Source organism: Rhamphochromis longiceps, linkage group LG8, assembly GCF_057381845.1.
Source record: "Rhamphochromis longiceps isolate RC_006_pf linkage group LG8, R_longiceps_female_GT1.1, whole genome shotgun sequence".
NCBI lineage: Eukaryota > Metazoa > Chordata > Actinopteri > Cichliformes > Cichlidae > Rhamphochromis > Rhamphochromis longiceps.
Window position 1 is genome coordinate 26330997 of NC_140564.1, and position 22407 is coordinate 26353403.

Below are 22407 nucleotides of genomic sequence, written 5' to 3' on the forward strand. Positions count from 1 at the left end.
TCACAGCATATCTTTTGTTCTGTCTTCCTCTCCTCACCCCTAAAAGGGTCGTGGCAGATTGTTGTCCACCCTTGAGTCTGCTGGAGGTTTATTTCTTTTAAAAGTGAGTATTTCTTTCCCACTGTCACCAAGTGCTTTAGCATAAGGGTTTGTTTGATTCTTAGGAGTTTCTCAGTATTACTGTAGGGTCTTTGCCTGACAATATAAAGTGCCTTGAAGTAAATGAATTGAATCGAGCATTTATATTCCTCATAGTAGTAGTATTTTTTTCTTTTTTCACTTTCTCTACTGTATCCATAAAATTTGGTAATGGTTAAATGGATACAAAATTAGCAGGATTTTGGAGGAACAAGTCAGTCTATTTTTACTTTCACTTTGATAGGATAGATATGATTCAGGGGAAAAAAAGTTGTTACATTGTCCAAATGCAGTATAAATGCCAAAGGGTACCTTACTTTTGACCAAATAGCTGTATTGGACACCTACAACATGAGAAAGAGCTAAATACACTCAAATTACACCACATGTAACAAGTAAATCATTTTAGACATTTTATATACTTTATGTTGTAAAGTTGCCATTAAAAATTTCTCTGTGAATGTAATTCAGTAACTTGTTCAAACTCAGGTTGTTCTTGGCAATATTTTTTCATCTTCATCTTTATGAACCACAAGTGCTAATAATATGAAAATATGACTTATTTTTATGTTATATTCTAATTATAGGTTTGGGTGTGGATAGTGAGAGAAAGGTTGACAAGAAGCACCCTTCATGCCTTTGATATTCTACAAGGTTCGATTAATAAAGCAGCGTCATAGCAGCAGGAAATGAATTAACCATGAATGGACAGAAAGCACGGCTAATTAGATCTCCTAGACTCGGCAAAAGAAAACATTTCTAAAGATATTTGCCAATCATTTTAAATTACTGTCCTCTTATTTTAAGTTATTGGCCTATTCAGCTACACAGTCAGCCTAAAACTAAACCTAAAAAAAAATTAGTGCAGACAATTGGGAAAGACTGATAGAAAATATTATTTAAATGTTAAAGTGGTGACAAAAAATCAAACTATTGCCAACAAACCTTCTTCTCTGCACATATTTTGACTCATTATAGCAGGAAAAACACAAGTGGTGCTATGTTAACGATAACACTGTTCTATTAAGTCAGACTCTCATCAGTGAACCACTATGTACCATTACCATCCCCTTATTTAGCTCATCTAAATGGAATACAGCTATCATTAACGGCATTGATTATCCTTACAGTTTTCCTCCTTTTCCATATAATTTACAAACGTGCTGTGAAAAAATACCCTAGTCTATATCATACCTGTGTAAACCAGCAATTTTCCAATGCATAGATCATAAATGTTAAAATATGTAAATATCTTAAAAAAATCCATAAACACAGCAAATACAATGATTTGCATTTATTGGAAAGAAAAGTAGCTCTGTTTTATGTACACCAAATATCATTCCTTTTAAGTAACCAAAAACTAATTATTACATTGATGCACAGTTATGCAGAATTTAGCAATGTTTCCTTTTCATCCCAGTGGGATTTGAACGTCCAGCTGGGTTAAAGATTTCCTGTGTTATCTGCCAAGCAGGAGGTTGCACATCCACCAGTGCCTGAGTGGGTTTTCCCCCACAAACCAAAGACGTGGATGTTAGGTAACTTGTTGATGTCTCTCTGATAGAGTGACGTACTGTTTTCCTCCTCTTTACCAGCCTCAGCTTCAGCCTCAGCTCCAGCCTCAGTTTGACACAAGCTGGATAAGAGATCGATGGATGGACCATTAGAGTTATTTTGGTGAGCACATGACCATGAGCTTAACATAACACAGTCATCCACAATCTTTGTACCAATATATGCCATTTGCTTTCAGCTAGTCTACACTGTAACTACAGTGAAATTAGGACACAACTGCCCCTCTGCATTGTTAACTGAAACACTGGCCACGATTTACTTTTTCAAAGCCTGATTCAAAGTATTCCGATTCCTGGATTTCTGTGAATAGAGCATTCATTCTCATTACAAAATGAGCAGAGGTTAATGGAAATAGAGTGAAATAATTTAGCAGAGTATGTATCAAGATTTTTCAATATAATGTGGAACATGTTTAATAAAAAACATGAAGATTGCTTTTTTTGTTATGTTGGCAGGAATCCACTGCCCTGAGAATGTGCTTCATACTGTAGTACTTTAGTTTGAAGTTTGTGATAAACCAAATTAATAGCTGGACCAAACCATAATGGACGGAAGTACACATGCTAGAAAAAACAACATTAAAAAATAAAGGTGAACTAATGATTTGTACTATATGATGTTCTTACAGTTATTCTGAGAGGATGGATAAAGAACATTTCTAGAAGTTTTTGGATCATGGAGGTTGTTTAAGTATGTTTAATGTACACAGATACTATTTATTAGTAGAAAAAAACTATTTACTACATGTGTGGCAAAAAGAAAAAGGGTGATCGGTGGATTCTTACAGAAGCTGGCAGATTGCTGGTTGGCTGCAGACTGATGTCCGACATGGAGATGCCTTCAGGTTCTGTCAGAGCCTGAAGAGTGTGCACATAAACACAGCCATTTATTATCAGTTATACTCACAACAGCTTTTGTGCTATTTGGGCCTTCAGGTAACTTTTACTGAATGCAGACCCGCCCCATATAAAACCAGAATTGCAAATATTCAAACCACTGGTAAAAATATATTTTAAAAATGGTCAGACAACCCACTTTCAGACCATTTTTTTGCACTCAGAAAATGAATAACACAAAAACGATCACAGATAAATTCCTAAAATTTTCGCTGGTCTTTCTTGCCATGAATATTGAATCAGGATCTGTAATTTGAGACAGATACATAAAATAATCTACAAGTATTAGCTCATTAAAATATGAACAAAAAGGCCATCACTCCTACAATTTAACATATTTGTGCACACACACTAAACTATTATTCTTATTTAGAATTTCTGAATATTCGTCTTTATAACATGTGAAAACGTTATATTTCACAACAATGCAAAAAAGAAACTCATAATTTCTTTTTTTTTTTTAAGTTTGGATATATATAATGATTGCTATGAAATTTTAATACATTTTATATATCTATAAATATATGTCTATATCTATATCTATATCTATATATATATCTATATATATCTATATATATAGATATCTATATATATCTATCTATCTATATATTTATTTTTTATTTTTTATTGCCCTTTGAAATCTGAATCAGTGTGTCATCAGAATGTCTCAAAAATTATTAAAAACCCTGTAATTTTCAATGCTCTTTCTCACCATCAAAATTAATCCACATCTTTAATTTGAGCTGGATGCTCATGATGTCTCAGTAAAACAGCAGGTTGGCTAGCTCAATAGGAAAATGGAAGAAACAATTCAGTCTTTATACTTATCTGTTCAAAGTAGTCTTTTACTTAAATTTTATTATGTTGACTGATGCTAGGCTAAATAACAGGACCTTGTTTAATTCAGTGCAGTTTAACAGCACAACAAACTATATCAACAAAAATAATCGTACAGTTAAAATGCCAGCCCTCTTAAACACTCTCATAAATTGAAATTGACAGTCATGATGACTGTGTATAGGTAACAGTGTGTGAGTGTATATGTCATGTAAACATGTATACAAACTACTGACTAAAGATGGAGGTAGCAGTCAGGGGCTTTCTTCCACTGCCAACAAGTGCAGTACTTTTAAACACGGGGCCGCATCATGCAAACTGTGGATTAAGTCTGAAAGTCCCAGATTACTGGATTAGTGTTTGCACCCTCTGTATCAGAGTCCTCAGTGAACCTGACCTGCGTGGCGGTTTGCCTGCATGTGTGTGTTTGCATCATGCATACATGTGGATTGCTTGTATTATTTTTATTCCTGTGAACTAAGATGATTAGAGGGAGACGGAAATGCTCCATATACTGCATGTCCCACATAAAAAGACCTGTTGCTATCACTGGCCTGTCAACAGCATGAGGCTTTTTTTCAGGTTTTTATGAAACAAATAAAATGTCTGGGCGACACTTGACACAAGAATGTGAGATGATACTGAGGAATTATTCAGAACAAGCTGTTAAATAATAAATTGTTGTTAATCAGCTTCTGAACATGTCAGAATTGAGAGGTTTATAATTTTTTTCCTACACCAGCCAATGAGCCATTAATTTCTAAACACTAAACATTAATTTATTTTAATTAAAAATGGTTTAAAATGGTTTATGAGTTAAAATATAGATTTTCATGATGATTCAATTACATGGTGGTTTCAGTTGCAACACTGGGTAACACAGGACAATGGAAGCTCTCAGTTTAAGGTGGTCTTGTGCATGTGAGTGCATTAAGAGTGATCAATCATAAAAAGATCAGTTGGCTTCTGCCACTTAGTTGCCAAAAGCTAGAGCAATCGCTGACAGCTGGTGTGGATGGCCTCCAGTACCAGAAACTATTACACACCTGGTAACTTCTGTGTACGCTGGGTTTCTTAGTTTGTGAACACTACCATGCAAAATTATCTACTCGTGTTCAAATTTTATTGGACAAATTTTATGACATTACTCTAACATCCTAAACAACATAAATGCAAATTAAACACATGTGTGACGCTTGAAGGGGCTGATAAAGTGACTAAGTCGATAAAGCTTAAATTATAGATGTGATATGAATGAAAACTAATGCTGGGTTTATTTTTAAGATACTCGACAGCCAATTTCACTTGCTGCCAGCAACTTCTGTCATTTTTAGTTAGGTCACAGCCAGCTAAAAATGACAAAATGCCATTGCAAGCTGATCTTCACTAATAAAAGACAGAGAGAGAGAGGGGGGGGAGAAAGGCTTACAGAACTGTGATTGTCTGGTGGGGAGGCTCAGGCATTTAGTATTTGAGGTCACATGTGGGTTAGCACAAATTACTCATAAACTGTGGATTTTGAGCTGTCTGTCAAAGGATGTGTGAATGGCATTGTGAGGGCCGCTTTATGCTGTCTGTCCACATCAGAAATCCAAAGTGTTTATAGACGTTCTAGGCTGACATGTTCAAAGGCACAGAGAAAAGCAGGGTTTTATAGAGAGGAGGAGATGCAATAGTTTTTGAAAATGGTCCATTCCCAGTTCTGCAATCGTTCACGTGACAAAGGCATCAACATTTGACTCCTTTCATGCCTTCCCACAGTTATGTTGTTCCCTAGTTTGAATTAGAGTATAAAACCAATATGATGACAATACAAGTATTCCCCCATGTACAAGAGAGATGGACATCTAACAAATGAAGGGTGTGTTGAGAAGATAGTAGGGGTGCTTCGAGGATGGAGGAAAGATGCAGAGGATTAATAATGTACTAGTGACAATCTTCCAAAATAAAGGTGATATGACCAGAAGGGAAAGGATTAGAAATGGGTATGTCAGAGGAAGTTAGAGTTAGAGATGGTTTGGACATGTGCAGAGGAGGGATCGTGGATATATTGGGCAAAGAATGTTGAAGATGGAGCTCTCCAGCAGCAGAGGAAGAGGAAGACCACAGAGAAGATTCATGGATGCAGTGAAGGTAGGGTTAACAGGGATATGACAGGATGGAAGCAGACGGTCCGCTGTGGTGACCCCTAAAGGAAGCAGCCAATAAATAAAAAGGCGAAGAAGAAGAAGAGGATGCTAGGCATGTTCCACTTCTTTAAACCATGGTGGTATAACTGAGTCGTGACCTGGTGGTTGTTTATGCTCCTTGACAGTTTATTACTCTCAAACAGATCGACTTACAGTATGTAACTATGACAACCACATGGATTGACCCACAGGTGACTTCCAGCCTTTGAATCAATAAATACATTGATGGAGGTTAAACTTTTGGATAAAACTTTCCTTTGAGTTCTTTATGTGCTGTAAACTGTGAGAGTTTATAGTCCATTTAACAGCCTATTTGTTAGAAATTTGCCTGCACTGTGAACTCTTACAGCTGTTCATTTACTGAGTTTTGCAATTAAAAGTGGCACTTTGTGGGGTGCTAATTTAGCTCACTGGCTTGAACAAGCGACCCATATGCCCAGGTTTGAATCCGCTCCAATGACACCCACTGTTTATCTTCCCCTGTTCTCTATCCTCAATGTCGCTGGCTTCTCCCTCACTGTCTAAAAAACAAACTTTATGTGGGTTTACATTCACTTTCACTTGGCTGTTTACACCATATGTCCCTCAGTGGAGAAACTGTGAGTTACATTTTTGTCACTAGTGATAGAGTAATAATGCAGAGTTGTAGACATCAATACATGCTGATTCCAACATGACACTCTTTTCTTCATTTTACTGTATTTCTGATGGCAGAGTTTATATGCAGGTTGATTTTAAAGTAGCTGTGATCACAATAAAGTTCCAGACATGAAGATTTCAGACTGAGACAGTTCGCAAATGTCAGCTTCAGAGAGTCATTTAAAAGCAATAGCAGTCCGTGAGGTACTTGTTCTTTATGAAATTCTTTCTGTGGTTTGAATTTGTTTTAAAAAGTCAAATAAGCTGTTCCCATTGGTAACCAGACAATATGAGTGATACTGAAATGCAAAGTCAAACCAGCAAGATCAGCGTTATTTTCTGGCACCACAGAAACACAATTACACAGTCCCTGGTCATAACATTGAGTTAGCCTGGATTTTAAGTGGACTCCCATCAATATGTCCTCTTTAAGTTATATGCAATTAAACAATGATGACATCGACGATGTCTCGAGCTCCCAAACAACAATTTAAGAGGATTTAGATCAGCTTTGATGGACAAACAAGAAGCAAAACCTTCCATCAAAAGTATCATGAAAATATTATAAGAAATGATCGCCTGAGTCCTATTTCACCCCTTTTTAACTCTATACTTCAGAAATATACTTAGAAATACCATATGGTGTAAAAATAAATCTTTGGGTTTACTATATAGTAAATATATTCTATGTGTGCTGTCAAAAAATCCAGCGACTCTGCCAATAGAAAGAAAAACCCTTTATCTGTTTTAAATTTGAAAAAGTTATCACCTCCGATTCAAGACTACCAGCACAAGCTTAACCGCAGTTTCACAGCAGACCTCAAATTTGCACAGAAAGTAAACTCTGTCCTCGAGAAACAACTTTTACATCAGAGTTCTGGTGATTAGAGCTGTGTCCAAACAGTTGTGTCAGTGAACGAGTTTGTTACGTCTGAACCAATAACAGGGACATCTGGTCACAAGCAAGCACAGAAGCAGTTAAACTGTCATTCGACGGGTTGTGTGCTATGAATTCATCTGCAAGGGAAAGACTTTCAGTGCAGTTTTACTTAGAGGGAATATTCAATACAAAGTACCTCAACAGTGGTGTTGTGTCAGCCGGCCATTGTACACCCATTCAAAATGCATCAAAACTTCTTTCTACTTCTTTCAGGAGCCAAACATAATTTGCAATGACTCCCTACCTTACTCTACAGATTTTACCTTGTGCAACTCTCTTCCCCAAAATAAACACAGGCTGAAGGCTTTTAATACAATGAAGGACACTGTGCAGGTGATCAGAAAGAGACTTCCACTTATTGAGCACTGAAAGGTTTTTTCAAAGTGAACAAGGAGATGAGAATGAAGGGGAGACAAAGCTAATTAAAATCAAGTAGACTGGAATCATGGAACTTTTTGTCGTGTTAGCAGCAATACCTTTACACAAGTGAGGCTTTTATACTCACAGTGATTGGTGACAGGTGACATATTGCTGGATCAGTGGCATTGTGAGCAGAGGTTCTCTCGTACTCTGTGTTATACCCTCTCACCTTTGACCTCTGGCTAGCGTGACGCACCTGTTTGGCATCACCGGACAAGTGACGACTAACAGGAGTTCGTGAAGAGTAGTCTTCCTCCGTGTCTGAGAACTGGGCCTGAGATGGAAAAGGACTGAAATCAGCAATCCATATTTTAAACCTTTGTACAAGGACATAAAATACAAAACATATTAAATATGAGCCACACTCACTGATTCACTCTCAGACTGGGAAGAGTTGTGAGTCCTGCTGGGGCCTTTGAACTCTGACTGGCTGGTGAGGGTTGATCGGCGGATGGACTGGAAGCTGCTGCTGCTGAAACGGTCTCTGCTCTTCATACACAGCAATACCCCGAGGTAAGGAACGTACCTGCTGATTGCTGACCTGAACGAGACAGAGAAATTTTCCAATCCATAATTGCTTTTTTTTTTAAATTACATGATAGTGAAGTGTGGGGCTGCATGACATCCTTACAAGCTGGAGCTGAATTAGACAAATGTCAGCTTTTAATTAGGATGTTAAAAAGTTATCAAGATGAGAATACCACAAAAAATAAAGTAGTCACGAGGCTTGGCTCCTTAAAGTTTGGTAAATGGTAAATGAACTAGATATATATACAGTATAGTGCTTTTCTACACTATACAAGTTTGATTAATGCTGTGCATTTAAGGGGTTGTGGTACAACTACCAAGACTGCCCATGTTGTCACTGTAGTCAGTTTTTTCCTTTATTTCAGTGTACTGCTCTTTTACTACTATTTAATTATTGCCTTACTAATGCATTTACTACTATTCAGTTTCTAGTTGCTTCGGTGATTCATGTAACAACACAAAACAAAACCAAATAAGCTATTTTCAGCCTTATTCACTTGGGGGTGAGGGGTGGGGTAGGGTTGTTAGCAGGTAGCTTGGCATGTTTGATGTGGTTTCACCTGGAATTCTCTCCCTGATAAAACCTGAAAGGGATTTTTGTCTCCTGCTGGAACCTTTTGATTGTTAAGCGAATGTGCCAACTACCACACAAAAGCAGGATCAAATAATAAACAGTAGTAATAAAATAATGATAATAAATTATAAAGTAGGTTGAGGCTGATGTTCACCCAGCACTTTGTAGTGTCTTTAAAATCAACACGAATTGGCTCCGTTGCTAAGGTGCAGAATGAATCCCCATGTAAGGATTAGCTTTAAAATAATAATTTGATAAGGAGCAAAGTTATGATAAAATGGAGATGATGAGTACTTTAAGGGGAGACGGGATCATAGTGTCTGCTCAGATCAAGTTTGCTTGAACTTACACTCACTAGTGCGTAGGCATGTTCATGGTAAGCATGGCAACAATTTTAGGGGCAGCTGTAAATCAGGAGGTAGTGCAGGTCATCTACTAATTGGAAAGTTAGTAATTCCAAAAGTTCCAAAATACAAGGATATTTGCTGCCAAATGTCCTCGTACTACTGCCAAAAACAAAAGTAAGCGCATTGTGTACATGAAAGTATAGCCTGCTAATGAATATTATCAGAATTTTTCCCCAGTTGAATATTTAAATAAATTTTTACAAAAGTGAAGTCATTTGCATTCTTTTTCATTGTTCATTTCTTGTACAGATTTTGAATTTCTGCTTTTACCATCCCACAAATCAGAAAATATGGTCAAAAGTCTGAAAAATAGGATTGGAACTGAAATGTTCTACAGAGTAACATATATCTAAATCCCTCCAAATTGTTATTGCATCGGACTTTCTTGTGGGATCGGTGTGTATGTGTGTGTGTGTGTGTGTGAGTGTCATGTGTTGCAGGAGGTTGCAGGAGGTGCCGAACACATGGCCAGTGTTCATGGCCAGACTTGTAGCTTGTTCGCAATTTTTTTTATATTAGAATGTGATTAAAGAAGTGCAAAGGAGTCACTGGGAGTGTCATGCGCCTCTGTGCGATGGCACATTTACCCTCTGGTTATTGTATTTGATCATCTTTATTAACCTGCTTTCTAGCACTCTCTGTTTCATGCAGAGTAGTGATTAGCTATGAAGACTCATCTGCTTGCATATGAAGTCAGGATGGTTGGAGTGCCTCTCTCTCTGGTCTGACATTGGCCTCCTTTGACTTCAGCTGCTTAGTAAACGTTCAATATTCTACTGAGTTGAATGTTGTGGGTTGTCTTGTTTTCCGTTTTAATTTCATTAGTTTGGTTTATTAACACAAGTTTAGATAAGGCGATTTAACCCTCCTGCCATCCTTTAAAAAACTCACACCCATCACCCTAGGGACCATTCTCAGCCACGCCATAAAAAGACCATATATCCATATTTTATTCCACTTTAAATTAGCCAACCTTGTAAAACTACTTCTCCCTGAAATATTCATGTAAAGTTTTAATTATATTTTCGTTGTTTTAACCCTTCAAATCCCAGTGTTATTACATGAGCGCCCTGTGTTATAAGCCCCAAAAACCAAAAAACGAAACTAAATATTTCCACAAAAAACCAGTTGAAGTAATATGTGATTGTCATTATAAGTAGGCCTTTAGATGGACCAAAGATTGGCACCAACATACATTTTGACCTGCCATTATTTTTTTTGCATTTTTTTTGCAATTTAAAAATTAAAACTTCAAGGCCCTGAGTCTTCATTGACATCCAAGAAAAGAAGAAAAAATAAAATCATATGATGATAATTTGGGGTTGAAAAATAGCGTTTATAATGGAAGTCAATGGGCAGAAAATGGTCCCCAGGGTGATGGGTGTGGGGATTTCTGCTGCTCAGCCATTTTAGGCTGATTTAAGGAATTCACACTGGAATATTAACATTGACAGGTAAAAACTATCCTGTGGCAAGTTTAGTTATATTCCACTGAACACAGTGGAAATGGCAGCCATTTAACACATAGCAGTGGCACAAAAAGGTCCCAAGAAGGCAGGAGGGTTAATCGAATCACACACTGGGTGGGTGGCCTTCAACCTTCTTTTGTTTGTTTGTTTCTGGCGCTCCAATCTCCTTTATTTGTCTTTTTTAATGTTTGTTTTTTGTATTCTTCAAAATTCTTTGAACTGTAGAAACTTTGTGACATCGTATATGCTGGGCTCCTGAGAGATTTGTAGATTTTTGGGGGCTGACCTCTCACACCCCAAGCTAAAATTATACCCTTTTAAAATAATTAAAGAACAATGAAACCTTATTCTGATATAATGTAAACCACACATGTTAATCATTCTGTGGTTGTGCCATCGGTTAAAGTATCAACTACTGAGCAACATCTTTGCTAAAACTCCAAAAATAATCTCCCTTTCTAATCAGAGCTGATCAGATGTAACTGACTATAGACCAAGGAAACACATCCCAGCCATTTATATGGGTGACGATGACAAACCTGGCAACATAGTATCAATTATGCACACATGCAGAGAGAGCAATACCAAATTTGACACACTCTCAAACCAAATAAGATGAAATATTTACTTGGAGAGATAACTAACATGAGCATGGAAGCAGCTAAATTTGTTCTTTAAAAAAGTCTGAGCCGGGGGGGGGGGGGGGGGCACAGAGACAACATGAACCTTTACTAAAATACTTCAAAATGATTATTTTGTATCTTTTCTTTACTTTCTCTGTATACCAATTATACTTCTCTGTCACACTGCTTTATTATTCCTTTTTGTAGCTTGATGTTTTCTTTCTTTTCTTACATTCTTACTGTGGTGTGCCATTGTGTACATACTGAAGCTGCAAAAAGTTTTTTACTTTTATGTCCTTAATTATTACTCTGACACCTTGTGTAACGTCTGCTTCTTCACCGCTGTTGTGTGCGAGGAGATTGAGAAAGAACACCATTATTTTTTAACTGTTACTGCAGCTACATCCTACCTGTATTTAGGATGTGTTATGGCGTATATGATCGGGTTGTGGATAGCTGATGCTTTGGCAATCACAGCAGGAACAGAGTTCATATAAGGAGTTAACAAGTCTGCATACCTGAGAGAGAGAGAGGGAGAGAGAGATGAGACAGATGGTGGCAGGAAGAAAAATGAGACAAGGAAATGAGACACATTTGTGTGACAAGGGCATGGGTGGGCGTGTGTTGTCTTGTGCAGAATTAGTGCAGAGACACAGGACTGGGACACACAGTTGGGCTTGCATTTAGTGCTCAATTCATCCCTCACTTCACCCCAACATTTTCTTAACCCTCTGTAGAACCTGGGACCATTTCGTGGCCTTTCCGTTTTTTAATTCCACGCCATTTCCACTGTGTTTAATGGAGTATAGCCAAATTTTCAAACATGTATTTTTTTCCCATTTTATTTTAAAATTTCAGTCTGAGTTTTTTAAATGAGCTTAAATGGCTGAATAAAAGGCATACATCCACTATCGAACCTCGTGGCCGATTTGTGCCCCATTGAAACCCATTATAAACGCTATTTTTCACGCCAGAAAAATTACGGTCAAATCGATCGTCAGGTTTCCGGCTTAGGTTTCGTTTTGGACTACAGGCCTTAGAGTTGTAATTTTTTTATTTGTCCACCGGGTGGCGCCCTTGCTCCACATGTGACGCCTGCTGGAACATACACATGTTCTCCAGCGGCCTGCTCGAGACAGATACCCGGAAAAGGCAGACTAATTTCCCGCGTACAGCAGCAGCTTGGCCCGCTGCTCGTTCCGGACCATTTTCTACCCTTAGGTTCGTTTGATTTTTTTTTTTTTTTTTAATCAACAGGAAATGACGTATTTGTTTTCACGTGGTAGCGGAAGTGTGTGCTGCAGACACGGGAACCGAACCATATGCTCCGGCGCTGCGCGAAACACACCCGCGGCAGAGGCACTCCTCCCCGGGGGAGCAGGAGCAGCAGCGCCGCCTGGGGACATTTTTGGCTTCTGGAAAAAAAATTAAAACCGGATCGAAATTAATGTTCGTGCCAATCTTTTGTCCATCTAAAGGCCTAATTATAATAACAATAAAATATTACTTCAAATGTTTTTTTTGGAAAATATTTTATGTTTTATGTTTTATGTTTTTGGGGCAAAAAAAGCAGTGCGCTCATGTGACGAAACCGGGATATAAAGGGTTAAAATCCGCGAAATGTAATTAAAACTTGACATGAATATTTCAAGGAGAAGTAGGTCTAAAAGATTGGCTAATTTAAAGTGGAATAAAATATTAATATATAAATTTTTTATAGCACTTTTTGGGCGTGGTCGATAGTGTGCATTTTATGAAATGCGCTCCTGGAAAAAAAAATAAAAGGCGATCGAAATGACTGTTGGTGCCAATCTTTAGTCCATCTAAAGGCCTAATTATAATAACAAACAAATATTACTTCAAATGTTTTTTTTGGAAAATATTTAGTTTTTTTGTTTTTTGGGGCTAAAAAAACAGGGCGCTCATGTAATAAAACTGGGATTTAAAGGGTTAAAACAATGAAAATATAATTAAAACTTGACATGGATATTTTAAGCAGAAGTAGTTTTAAAAGATTGACTAATTTAAAGTAGAAAAAAATATTGATATATAACATTTTTAGAGCACTTTTGGGGCGGGACCATTTTTGGTCCCGAGGTTCACGAAAGGATGGGATTTTGAGGTTTTACCAAGGCAGCCAGGGTCACGGTGGGCTGGAGGCTATACTTCAGGTGACACTGGGACAATGATGGGGTACTTCTTGGACAGGCAGCACAGTCCATCGCAAAAGAACAGGCAGCAGGTAGTTGTGTCACTGTCCACCTGATCAATCCAGTATGCAGCCTTTCCTAGTTTCTTATTGGTCTACCAAGTATTGAGAGAAATATGGTGGTTTGGAACAAATCTACTTAAAAAAACAAAGGTTTGGTTCTGTCATGCATGTGTATTGATGAATACTCTGTTCTAGGTAATCCATCACGGGAGTTCACTTCCTACAGGAATATTAACAGTCTTGTTACGACTAAAACCACGCAGCCATAGATAAATAGCTTTTGGCTGAAACAGCTTTAATGGCATCTTCAATCATAAACTCAGTACTTTATTGTGAGTAAAGTGTTCAACTTTGGGGTTTTTTCGTCCTAATGGAGAATTTTAGACGTCACTGGACTGTGAAAAAAGATGTCTCTTTAGCAGACACTGACACACACACTTGTGCACGTACCCAGCAAATGCAGTGAGGGCTGTGCAGGAATAAGGGGCCCAGGAGATGACAAACAGGAGGATGACGATGAGTGCAATTTTAGCCATCTTCCATTCGCTCCTCATTTTATGGAACCTCTTTGCAGAGTCTCTGGTCCCCTCGCAGTTGATCTTTGTTATTGCCCTGTGACGCACAGACATGCCCACCACCAGTAAAAATAGTTATCGAAAGCCGTCGTCTATAATAAATAATATAAATTGTAATTTTACTGTGATAACAGACCCTCGTTTGTAATTCATTTTTATGGCTAACTTGTTGATATTCACACAGCTGTGGGAGTGTGTCACAGGAGGAGACCTTCGAGAATAATAGCCATAAATGGTGTTGATGTTCGTGTGTGCATGAACAGTACCAACCGCGTTGTGTGTCGAATGGCTCTGAAGATACAGCAATAGCAGAAAATGATGACAAAGAGAGGGATGAAGAAGACAAAGGTGAAGAGCAGCATGGTGTAGGAGCGGACGGAAGGGGTGAACGTCATGTAGTCCCAGGAACAAGACGTCATCAGACCCTCCGGGACGTAGGCACCTTTGGGAGGACATAAACTCTTTTGGTCATTTTCCACATCATTAAATCTGACATTTCTCTCCTGCCTCTTTGCTCCTGAAAAGTCTTTGACTTCATACTTCTGCATTTTGAACATGTTTGTGCCTACTACTTCAATAAAGGGCTGCCGGTAGAGTATGTGAGTCTTGTATGAATGGAGTTTACTATATGGCCAACCTTTTACCACATTGATTTATTTTGTCTATTCAGTGGACAGAAAAATGGAAGAAAACACTGTTTTATATAAGATGTATGGAAGGAAATCCATCCTATAACTGCTAAACACCTAAACAACCTTGAAGACAATGAATGAAAGAGCCAATAGCCTTTGGAAATACAGGTAACAAAGCATAAATAGGGAATACAGAATTAAGCTGCATTACTGGTTTGTACTGTTTATGTAATTTATCCTCTCTCACTGTATTTTATTGGAGTCACTGAGATATTTCTTTGAAATCCTGAAGAGGTTTTTTTTGGCATTGTTTGTGGGGCTTTCCATTGATTGTCACTCCCTGAGACTAGACTTGAATTTGTAAAATGACCACAGCTTCTTAAGAATGCATAACATACCAATGGAAAATCAATTAAGAGCCTTGCCATGGTATACACACTCCCTGGTGGTGGTGGCACTGGATAAAGAATGAGTCAATGCACATTCAAGTCAAACACATCTCCCCTGTGGTTCCACTGTTTCTGGCACATTGTCCAAAAGCACCTTTATTTTTAATCAATCAGTATTAGTGACACGTTCGAGTTTACTTTTATTTCCAGCCACGGTTATGTTATGGTTAGGCTTAATAAGAAGCCATGTTGTAGATTTTAAGTTAAAACCTTCAACCTTTTCAGAAAAAGCTTGGATTTATTGAGATTAAGAAAAGGGAGAAGGCTTTCAATGGTGCTGCCATGTAACCCATTATGTACTACCACCATGGAGTCCTTTGTGGAGGCGACATCATGCTGTGACAGGCTATGTAAGTGTCTAAAGCTTACTATTGTATGCATTTATTTGTTTTGTTTTTTTTCTTACCCTACACCTCTATCAATCATAATTGCTAGCTGTATTTTGTTGTCTTAATCAGTCCTCCCACACTTTCTGGACAGGCCTAAGCTTAAGTGTCTATGATTTTAATAATGTAGACTTGTTCTTCATGGGTTGCAGCAGTTGCTTTCACAGCTGGAGTTGTACTTTGTGATACTTGAACAAGATGTGGACAGAAATACCCCTCCCCTAAATCAAACACAGTACAGGAAAAGCCAAAAGCTAATATGAGAGCGATGGCTCAAACACAGCTCTGTGGTGGTACGCACAGCTTTGCAGACCATTGTCTACATGTTGTAGCTGTTTACTCTCACCAGGTGGCAATGTCACAAGCAACCATACTTCTGCTTGGGATGTTGTTGGGCCTAGCCAGAGAAGTTACATGCAAAGAGTTAAAATAGTGAAACAGCTAAAAACAGTGGAAAGTGTCCACCATCTGTGCCTCTCATGTTGAACTTTTTGTCTTAAATTTTTTCCCCCATTCTTCTCTTGTTTGTATTGAACTCGGCTCCTTTTTCTTGTTATGGTCCACTTTTCAACCAGTCAGCGTTTAACCTTCGCATAGCTTAATCAATGTTAAGGTGTCAGGTCCTTGGAGGACTGCACACAAGCATATTTGCATTGGTAGCATCCCCCTTTGTGTGTACTCTGCAAATGCGAGTACCTTCACAAACAGATGCAAATGTGGTACCATAAAACGTGTGAGGCTGCAGAGCCTCAGTAAAACTGTTCCACTATCATATCCATCAAGTGTTTTAATGATTCACGTGAAATGTTCATTTTTTTCCGTGCTGAAAAGGCAAACCAAGATCTCTTTGAAATAATGCCACACTTTTCATCAGGAAATACAAATGCTGCCATTAGTTAGATCAGTTGGAAATAAGTAGCTAGACAGAGATTCAAAAACTATATCGCTATATCACACTGATAATCATTATTAAACATCCAGGTCACTGAATAAAATTGTACTCACTCCAGCCAAAGAAGGGCGGCAGACTCCAGCCCACTGAATAGAGCCAGGCAACAGCCACAGTGGTGAATGCTTTCTTACGAGACATCACCCCGAGGGAAGCCAGAGGCCTGGTGATCACCACGTACCGGTCCACTGCAATCACCATCAGTGTCATCATACTGCAGATACCGAAGAGAGCTCCACAGAAGGCGTACAGCTCACAACCTGGGTAGGAAATGTCAACATGTGCTCATGTTAATACTGACCACATCTGATTGTATAATCACAAATAATTGTAGTAAAAACTACAGTGATAGCAGACAAAGTGGTTAACTCTCTAACTGCAATGTTTAGTTAGGTTTAGCTTTCTATTCCTAAGGGGAACATTTTTGCTGGTTGACCATTTGAGATCTATGCTTCATAGTCTATACAATTGGACTGTAAGAATTTCTTAGAGTCAAGTGACAAAAACTGCATTCTTCAATTACCACTTGAGGCTTGCTCCCTGTTGAAATTTCCAGCTATTAATAATCCAAAAAGCATGGTACAAGTAGGAAAAGAGCTAAAAGCTCTGCAGCTTCATAACATGTAAAGTGTTCAGTTCCCTTTTTATAAATGTATAGCACCAATTTGCAACACAAGTTCCTTCACAGTGCTTTATCTTATATAGGCCCTATAAGGAAGAACTTCCACATCACAACCTAGCCATGAGGGCTGCAAACAGATGTACTCCCCATGACGGTCTCGAGGCAGAATAAATGGAGAGAGTTGCATCAGGAAGAACATTTGGTATAAAATAATTGCCAAATCAAAAATAGCCATTATCATGCAGGCATTATTGTGTTAGCAATGACAGACACGAGTGCTGTTGACCGGCAAGGTGCTTGTTGTAACTAGGATACTGCTGAGTAAAGAGAAAGAGGAGACAGCGTGTTTGAAGTAAGTAAGTAAGTAAGTAAAATTTTATTTATATAGCACATTTCTAGATAGAGATCACAAAGTGCTTTACAAGATATAACAGATTAAAAAGACAAAATACAAACAAAGTTAGCAAAAGGCAGTTTTAAAAAGATGTGTTTTTAGCTGTTTTTTAAAAGTAATCAATGAATCAGCGGATCGTAAGTCCTGAGGAAGGGAATTCCACAGTCTGGCGGCCACAGTAGCAAAAGCTCTATCACCCCTAGTTTTCAGTCTCGTATACTGAATGACAAGTAAGCCCTGACTACTCGACCTCAGAGACCTACTAGGGGCATAGGGCTGTAAAAGTTCAATAATATATGGTGGTGCTTGTTGTTGAAGAGCCTTGAAAGTTAAAACCAAAATCTTAAACTGGACTCTAAATTCAACAGGAAGCCAATGTAACTGCATGAGCAACGGTGTTATATGTGAAAATTTAGAAGCTTTCGTCAAAAGTCTTGCTGCAGCATTCTGAACGATCTGCAGACGCTCCAAAGAACCTTTATTTAAACAAGTAAACAGGGAATTGCAATAGTCCAGTCGTGAAGAGATAAAAGCATGAATAACAATCTCCAGTTCGGTATAGGATATAATAGAGCTCAATTTAGAAATATTTCTTAAATGATAAAAGCAAGACCGAACAAGAGATTTAACATGACTATCTAACGTAAGAGCAGGATCAAGGATAATCCCTAAGTTCCTGACAGATGGTTTTACAAATGTTGAAAGAGGACCAAGAGCATTTATTATACTGGGTATATGTCTATCTGGGGCACATAAGAGGACTTCGGTTTTACTTTCATTTAGTTGGAGGAAGTTTTCAGCCATCCAGCCTTTAATGGTTTCCAAGCACACATTTAAAAGCCGCAGCTTAGAAGCCTCTTCCGGTTTAAAAGATATATAGAGTTGGATATCGTCTGCATAACAATGGTAACAAATATCCTCAAAAGGGCTCAAAATGTGCTGGAGAGGGAGTAAATAAACTAGAAACAGTAATGGCCCTAGCACAGAGCCTTGTGGCACACCAAAAGACAGGGACGCAGAAGATGATCTATACTTAGAAACTGCCACAGAAGAATATCGTTCAGAGAGATACGAGGAGAACCATTTCAATGCAGTCCCAGAGACACCAACCCAGTGTTTCAGCCTGTTAAGTAAAATATAGTGGTCAACAGTATCAAAGGCCGACGTAAGATCCAACATTAAGAGAACAGAACATTTACCTGCATCGCTTTGTAACAAAATGTCATTAGAAACTCTAAGAAGGGCTGTTTCAGTGGAATGAACTTTACGAAAGCCAGATTGAAATTTGTCGAAAATACTATATTTATCTAAAACTGCTGTAAGCTGCTTAGCCACGATCTTCTCTAGAATCTTAGCAATTAACGGAATTTTTGAGATCGGTCTATAATTGCTAGTGAGAGATGGGTCCAGCATAGGCTTTTTTAACAAGGGATGTATAACAGCAGTTTTAAAATAGGCAGGGACTATGCCCGAGGCCAAGGAGGTATTAATTATAGTAAGAATACAGGGACCAGTAGAGTAAAAGACATTTTTAAATAATGATGCAGGTAAAAAATCAAGAGAGCAAGAGGATAATTTTGTTGCACTAACTATTTTTCCCAGCTCTGGTAGTGAAACAGGTGAAAAACCTTCTAAAACAACAGGCCGAGCTGGCGTGGGAACAGACAGCGCAGACGCTGAAAAAGACAGGTTTTTCCTTATGTTGCTAATTTTTTCTAAAAAGAAAGCAAGAAAAGTTTCACAATCTTCAACAGAAGAAATAATAGCAGCAGGTGGAGCAGGAGTAATAATATTAGTAATAGTATCAAATAAAACTTTAGGATTACCTCTGCTCCTTGCAACCAACTGAGAAAAGTAAGCAGCCCTCGCAACTCTAATAGCATTGTTAAAGAAGGCTAAAAGATCCTTTAAATGAAGGAGATGAACATTTAAGTGAGTTTTCCTCCATAACCGCTCAGTTTTACGACAATTACGTTTTATAAGACGAATGTTGTCATTTAACCAGGGTACAGACTTGGAAACAGGCACAGGTCTCATTTTAATCGGACAGATTTCATCTAAGATCGAAAGACAATGATAATTGAATAGATCTATAGAAAAATCAACATCGTTTTGTGGGGATAATGTTAAATTAAAAACATCAGAGAACTTCTGTGCTGTGGAGGAGTCTAAAGTGCGGGAAATAACTGTCCGATGAACAGGAGACATAGGCTCATAAAAAGACATATTAAAAAAGACACAATAATGGTCAGAAATAAAAATGTCCTTAGAACAGATATAATCAATATTCAGACCCAAAGAAAAAACAAGGTCCAGTGTATGGCCTTTGTTATGTGTGGGGCCAGATACATGTTGGATAAAATGAAAAGAGTCCATGATACTGGTAAAACTCCTAGCAAAGAGGTCGGACTCATCATCAATATGTATATTAAAATCTCCCACAAGAAGCAATTTAGACAACCTCATAGTAGAGGACAGAAAATCACTAAACTCGGCTAAAAACGAGTTGTTTGGGCCAGGAGGGCGATAGACCAACGCACAGTAAAAAGGATCCTTCTTTCCAATTTTGATGAGCTGCAGTTCAAAAGACAGAAAGTGTCCAACTTTCACTGAACGGCAGTTAAAACGGCTCCGATATGCCACCGCGAGGCCTCCTCCACGACCAGATCCTCGAGGCTGGCTAATGACAGAGAAGCCATTTGGGCACATTTCAATAGTAGACGAATAATCCGACCCCCGTTGCCAGGTCTCAGTCAAGAACAGGAAGTCCAGATTTTTAGAAACAATAAAATCGTTAAGCACAAACGATTTATTCGTCAAAGATCGGGCATTAAAGAGCGCCAGGCTGGAGGAAAAAAGGAAGAGCACAGGGAAGGTTTTTGGATGTTGTGAAGGAGGACGTACAGAGCGTATGAAGGAATAGGGTGAGATGGAGGCAGGTGATTGATTGGTGATGGAGCAGGTGAAAGATAAGGAATGTCTTAAGGGTCGCTATGACTAACAAGTGGATACCAACACAAGCAGCAGTAGGTAGTAAGGGAACCTCACAAACAGGTGGTTGACATCATGATGGCTATTTCCATCTATTATGTACAGTTTGTTGTCACATGCAGCGTTAGCATGAAATTCATAGTTTTTCGATCCTTTTTTTTTTCAATTATCACGGTAAAAAAAGACCCAAAACAGTTTATTTAAATAATTTGATTGGCACTTAATTTCATGCTACATTTCGAAGTATAATGAGATAAATGAGATATGAAATGCTGGAAAAGAGCTCTAGGTTAGCGATTACACTTAACATCATTTGCAGACAAGTGTATGTGGTGAATTAGAAATGAGAGAAAATGTGAGGGAAATAGAAAGCAGGGAGTGTGAAACCTAATGTTTATATAATGAAAAATGTGTCAGAATATTTTAACATGCTGTCTTTTTTTAGAGAGACACATTGTTGGCATATTTACACTTAATGTATCCATGAGGAAATCTAATAGATACACTTGTGGAAATATATTCATGCAGATGACACGCATGACAAACGACAAGCATTCACTCATCATTTCATCAGCTGTTTTTCCTCCAGGCTGTAGTTTTGTAATTACCATTGACCTGTCACACGTCATATAATCACAACATCAAGTCCAAGCATATGACAAACTCTGTGTTGGCTTTGTGATGAAACTCAAACAAATGCAGGCGATTAAGGCAGTTTAATATAGTGTACATCAACACATCTGTGTGTGTGCGTGTGTTCAAAAGCCAAATGCTGAAGCTAATAAATTCCAGACTGGTTCACAATAAACAGCAGATGTTTTCTGAAGAAGAACAATATTTTTAAGTCCTGAGGCATTTGCTGTAACAACAATGCTGAGAGCATAGTGAAGTCCAAATGCTTTATAAGAGGGGAAAAAATTTATGAGATTGTTTTTATGCAAAATGTGGAAATATGCAATAAAAACCGACATTTAAATCTAAAAACAAAATAATAAAAATTGTCATTTGCATATGGTAGATAAGTTAAACTACAACGTCCAGTGAATATCCAGAAGAAGAAAAAGTATGGCATGTGAAAGCATCAGATTCATTAGAACCAAGGTGGACAAATAAATACATTCAACAATTTTAAATGCTGAATAATCTATGATATCTAAAATGTTTTGCAGTGTTTGGAATTTGGCTGGAGCTCATTTAATTATGGCATCTTGTGACACTTTATCTTTATCCATTTTCTTTGTCGCTTCACCAAATAATGTTGCAGGTGTACAGTAGCCAATCCCTGCTGATACTGGGCGATAGCCAAGGAACACCCATCAGTCAATCATAAGGTTTCCACACAGAGAGACAGACAACAATTCACTCTAACAACCAGCCAACAGTCCATCAAATGTAAAACCTGCTTGCTTTGAGTTTCACTTCATTTGCTCTTCTTGTTTTCATTTGATTTTTTTCCCCTAGCAGCTTATTTATATCACAGGATACTCAAATCAAAATATACCATCAGTCACATTTTTCATATTTCTCATATTTAAGCCCCTGGATTCATTCATTCATTCATGTATAAAAACATGTCACAAACACCAGTAAAAGCTATTAAATCGATAACAAGAAACTGAAAAGCCTTGATAGCTGTATAGGATCAGTCTTTGTGAAGCAGTTTTAAACTTCAGGTTATAGCTACATAGCCCTAAACTATAGCGACTCTACACCCACACTTGTGGGTAAATGTGTTAAAAATACCACCCAGTTTGAATGTTATCGATCTATTGACTGACACAAGTAGGTGGTCTCCTACAATCTTGTGAAAAACCAAGAACACCCCATGAATTAGCTGAAACACCTTTAACAGCAATAACTTGAAGTGATTGTTTTCTGTATAACTTTATTAATCTCTCACATCGCTGGTAAGGAATTTTAGCCCGTTTGTTTTCATGGGGTTTGCATTTGTCTATTCACTGC

At 38.0% G+C, this 22407-nt stretch overlaps 1 protein-coding gene across 3 annotated transcripts in view; it reads right to left on the reverse strand.

Moving 5' to 3' along the window:
• Positions 1–22407, reverse strand: part of opn4b (opsin 4b) — a 37044-nt gene that overhangs the window by 4567 nt on the left and 10070 nt on the right. The window contains exons 4-11 of one of the 3 annotated variants that reach the window (XM_085416758.1): positions 16495–16698; positions 14293–14464; positions 13898–14059; positions 11646–11753; positions 8004–8175; positions 7720–7908; positions 2499–2570; positions 1713–1774 (exon numbers count right to left, since the gene is read on the reverse strand). In XM_085416758.1, coding sequence (XP_085272884.1) covers positions 1760–1774; positions 2499–2570; positions 7720–7908; positions 8004–8175; positions 11646–11753; positions 13898–14059; positions 14293–14464; positions 16495–16698 — 1094 coding nt within the window. In that variant the 3' untranslated portion in view covers positions 1713–1759. The remainder of the gene's footprint in view (positions 1–1712; positions 1775–2498; positions 2571–7719; positions 7909–8003; positions 8176–11645; positions 11754–13897; positions 14060–14292; positions 14465–16494; positions 16699–22407) is intronic. The other 2 variants (XM_085416756.1, XM_085416757.1) reach the window with 2 other exon arrangements.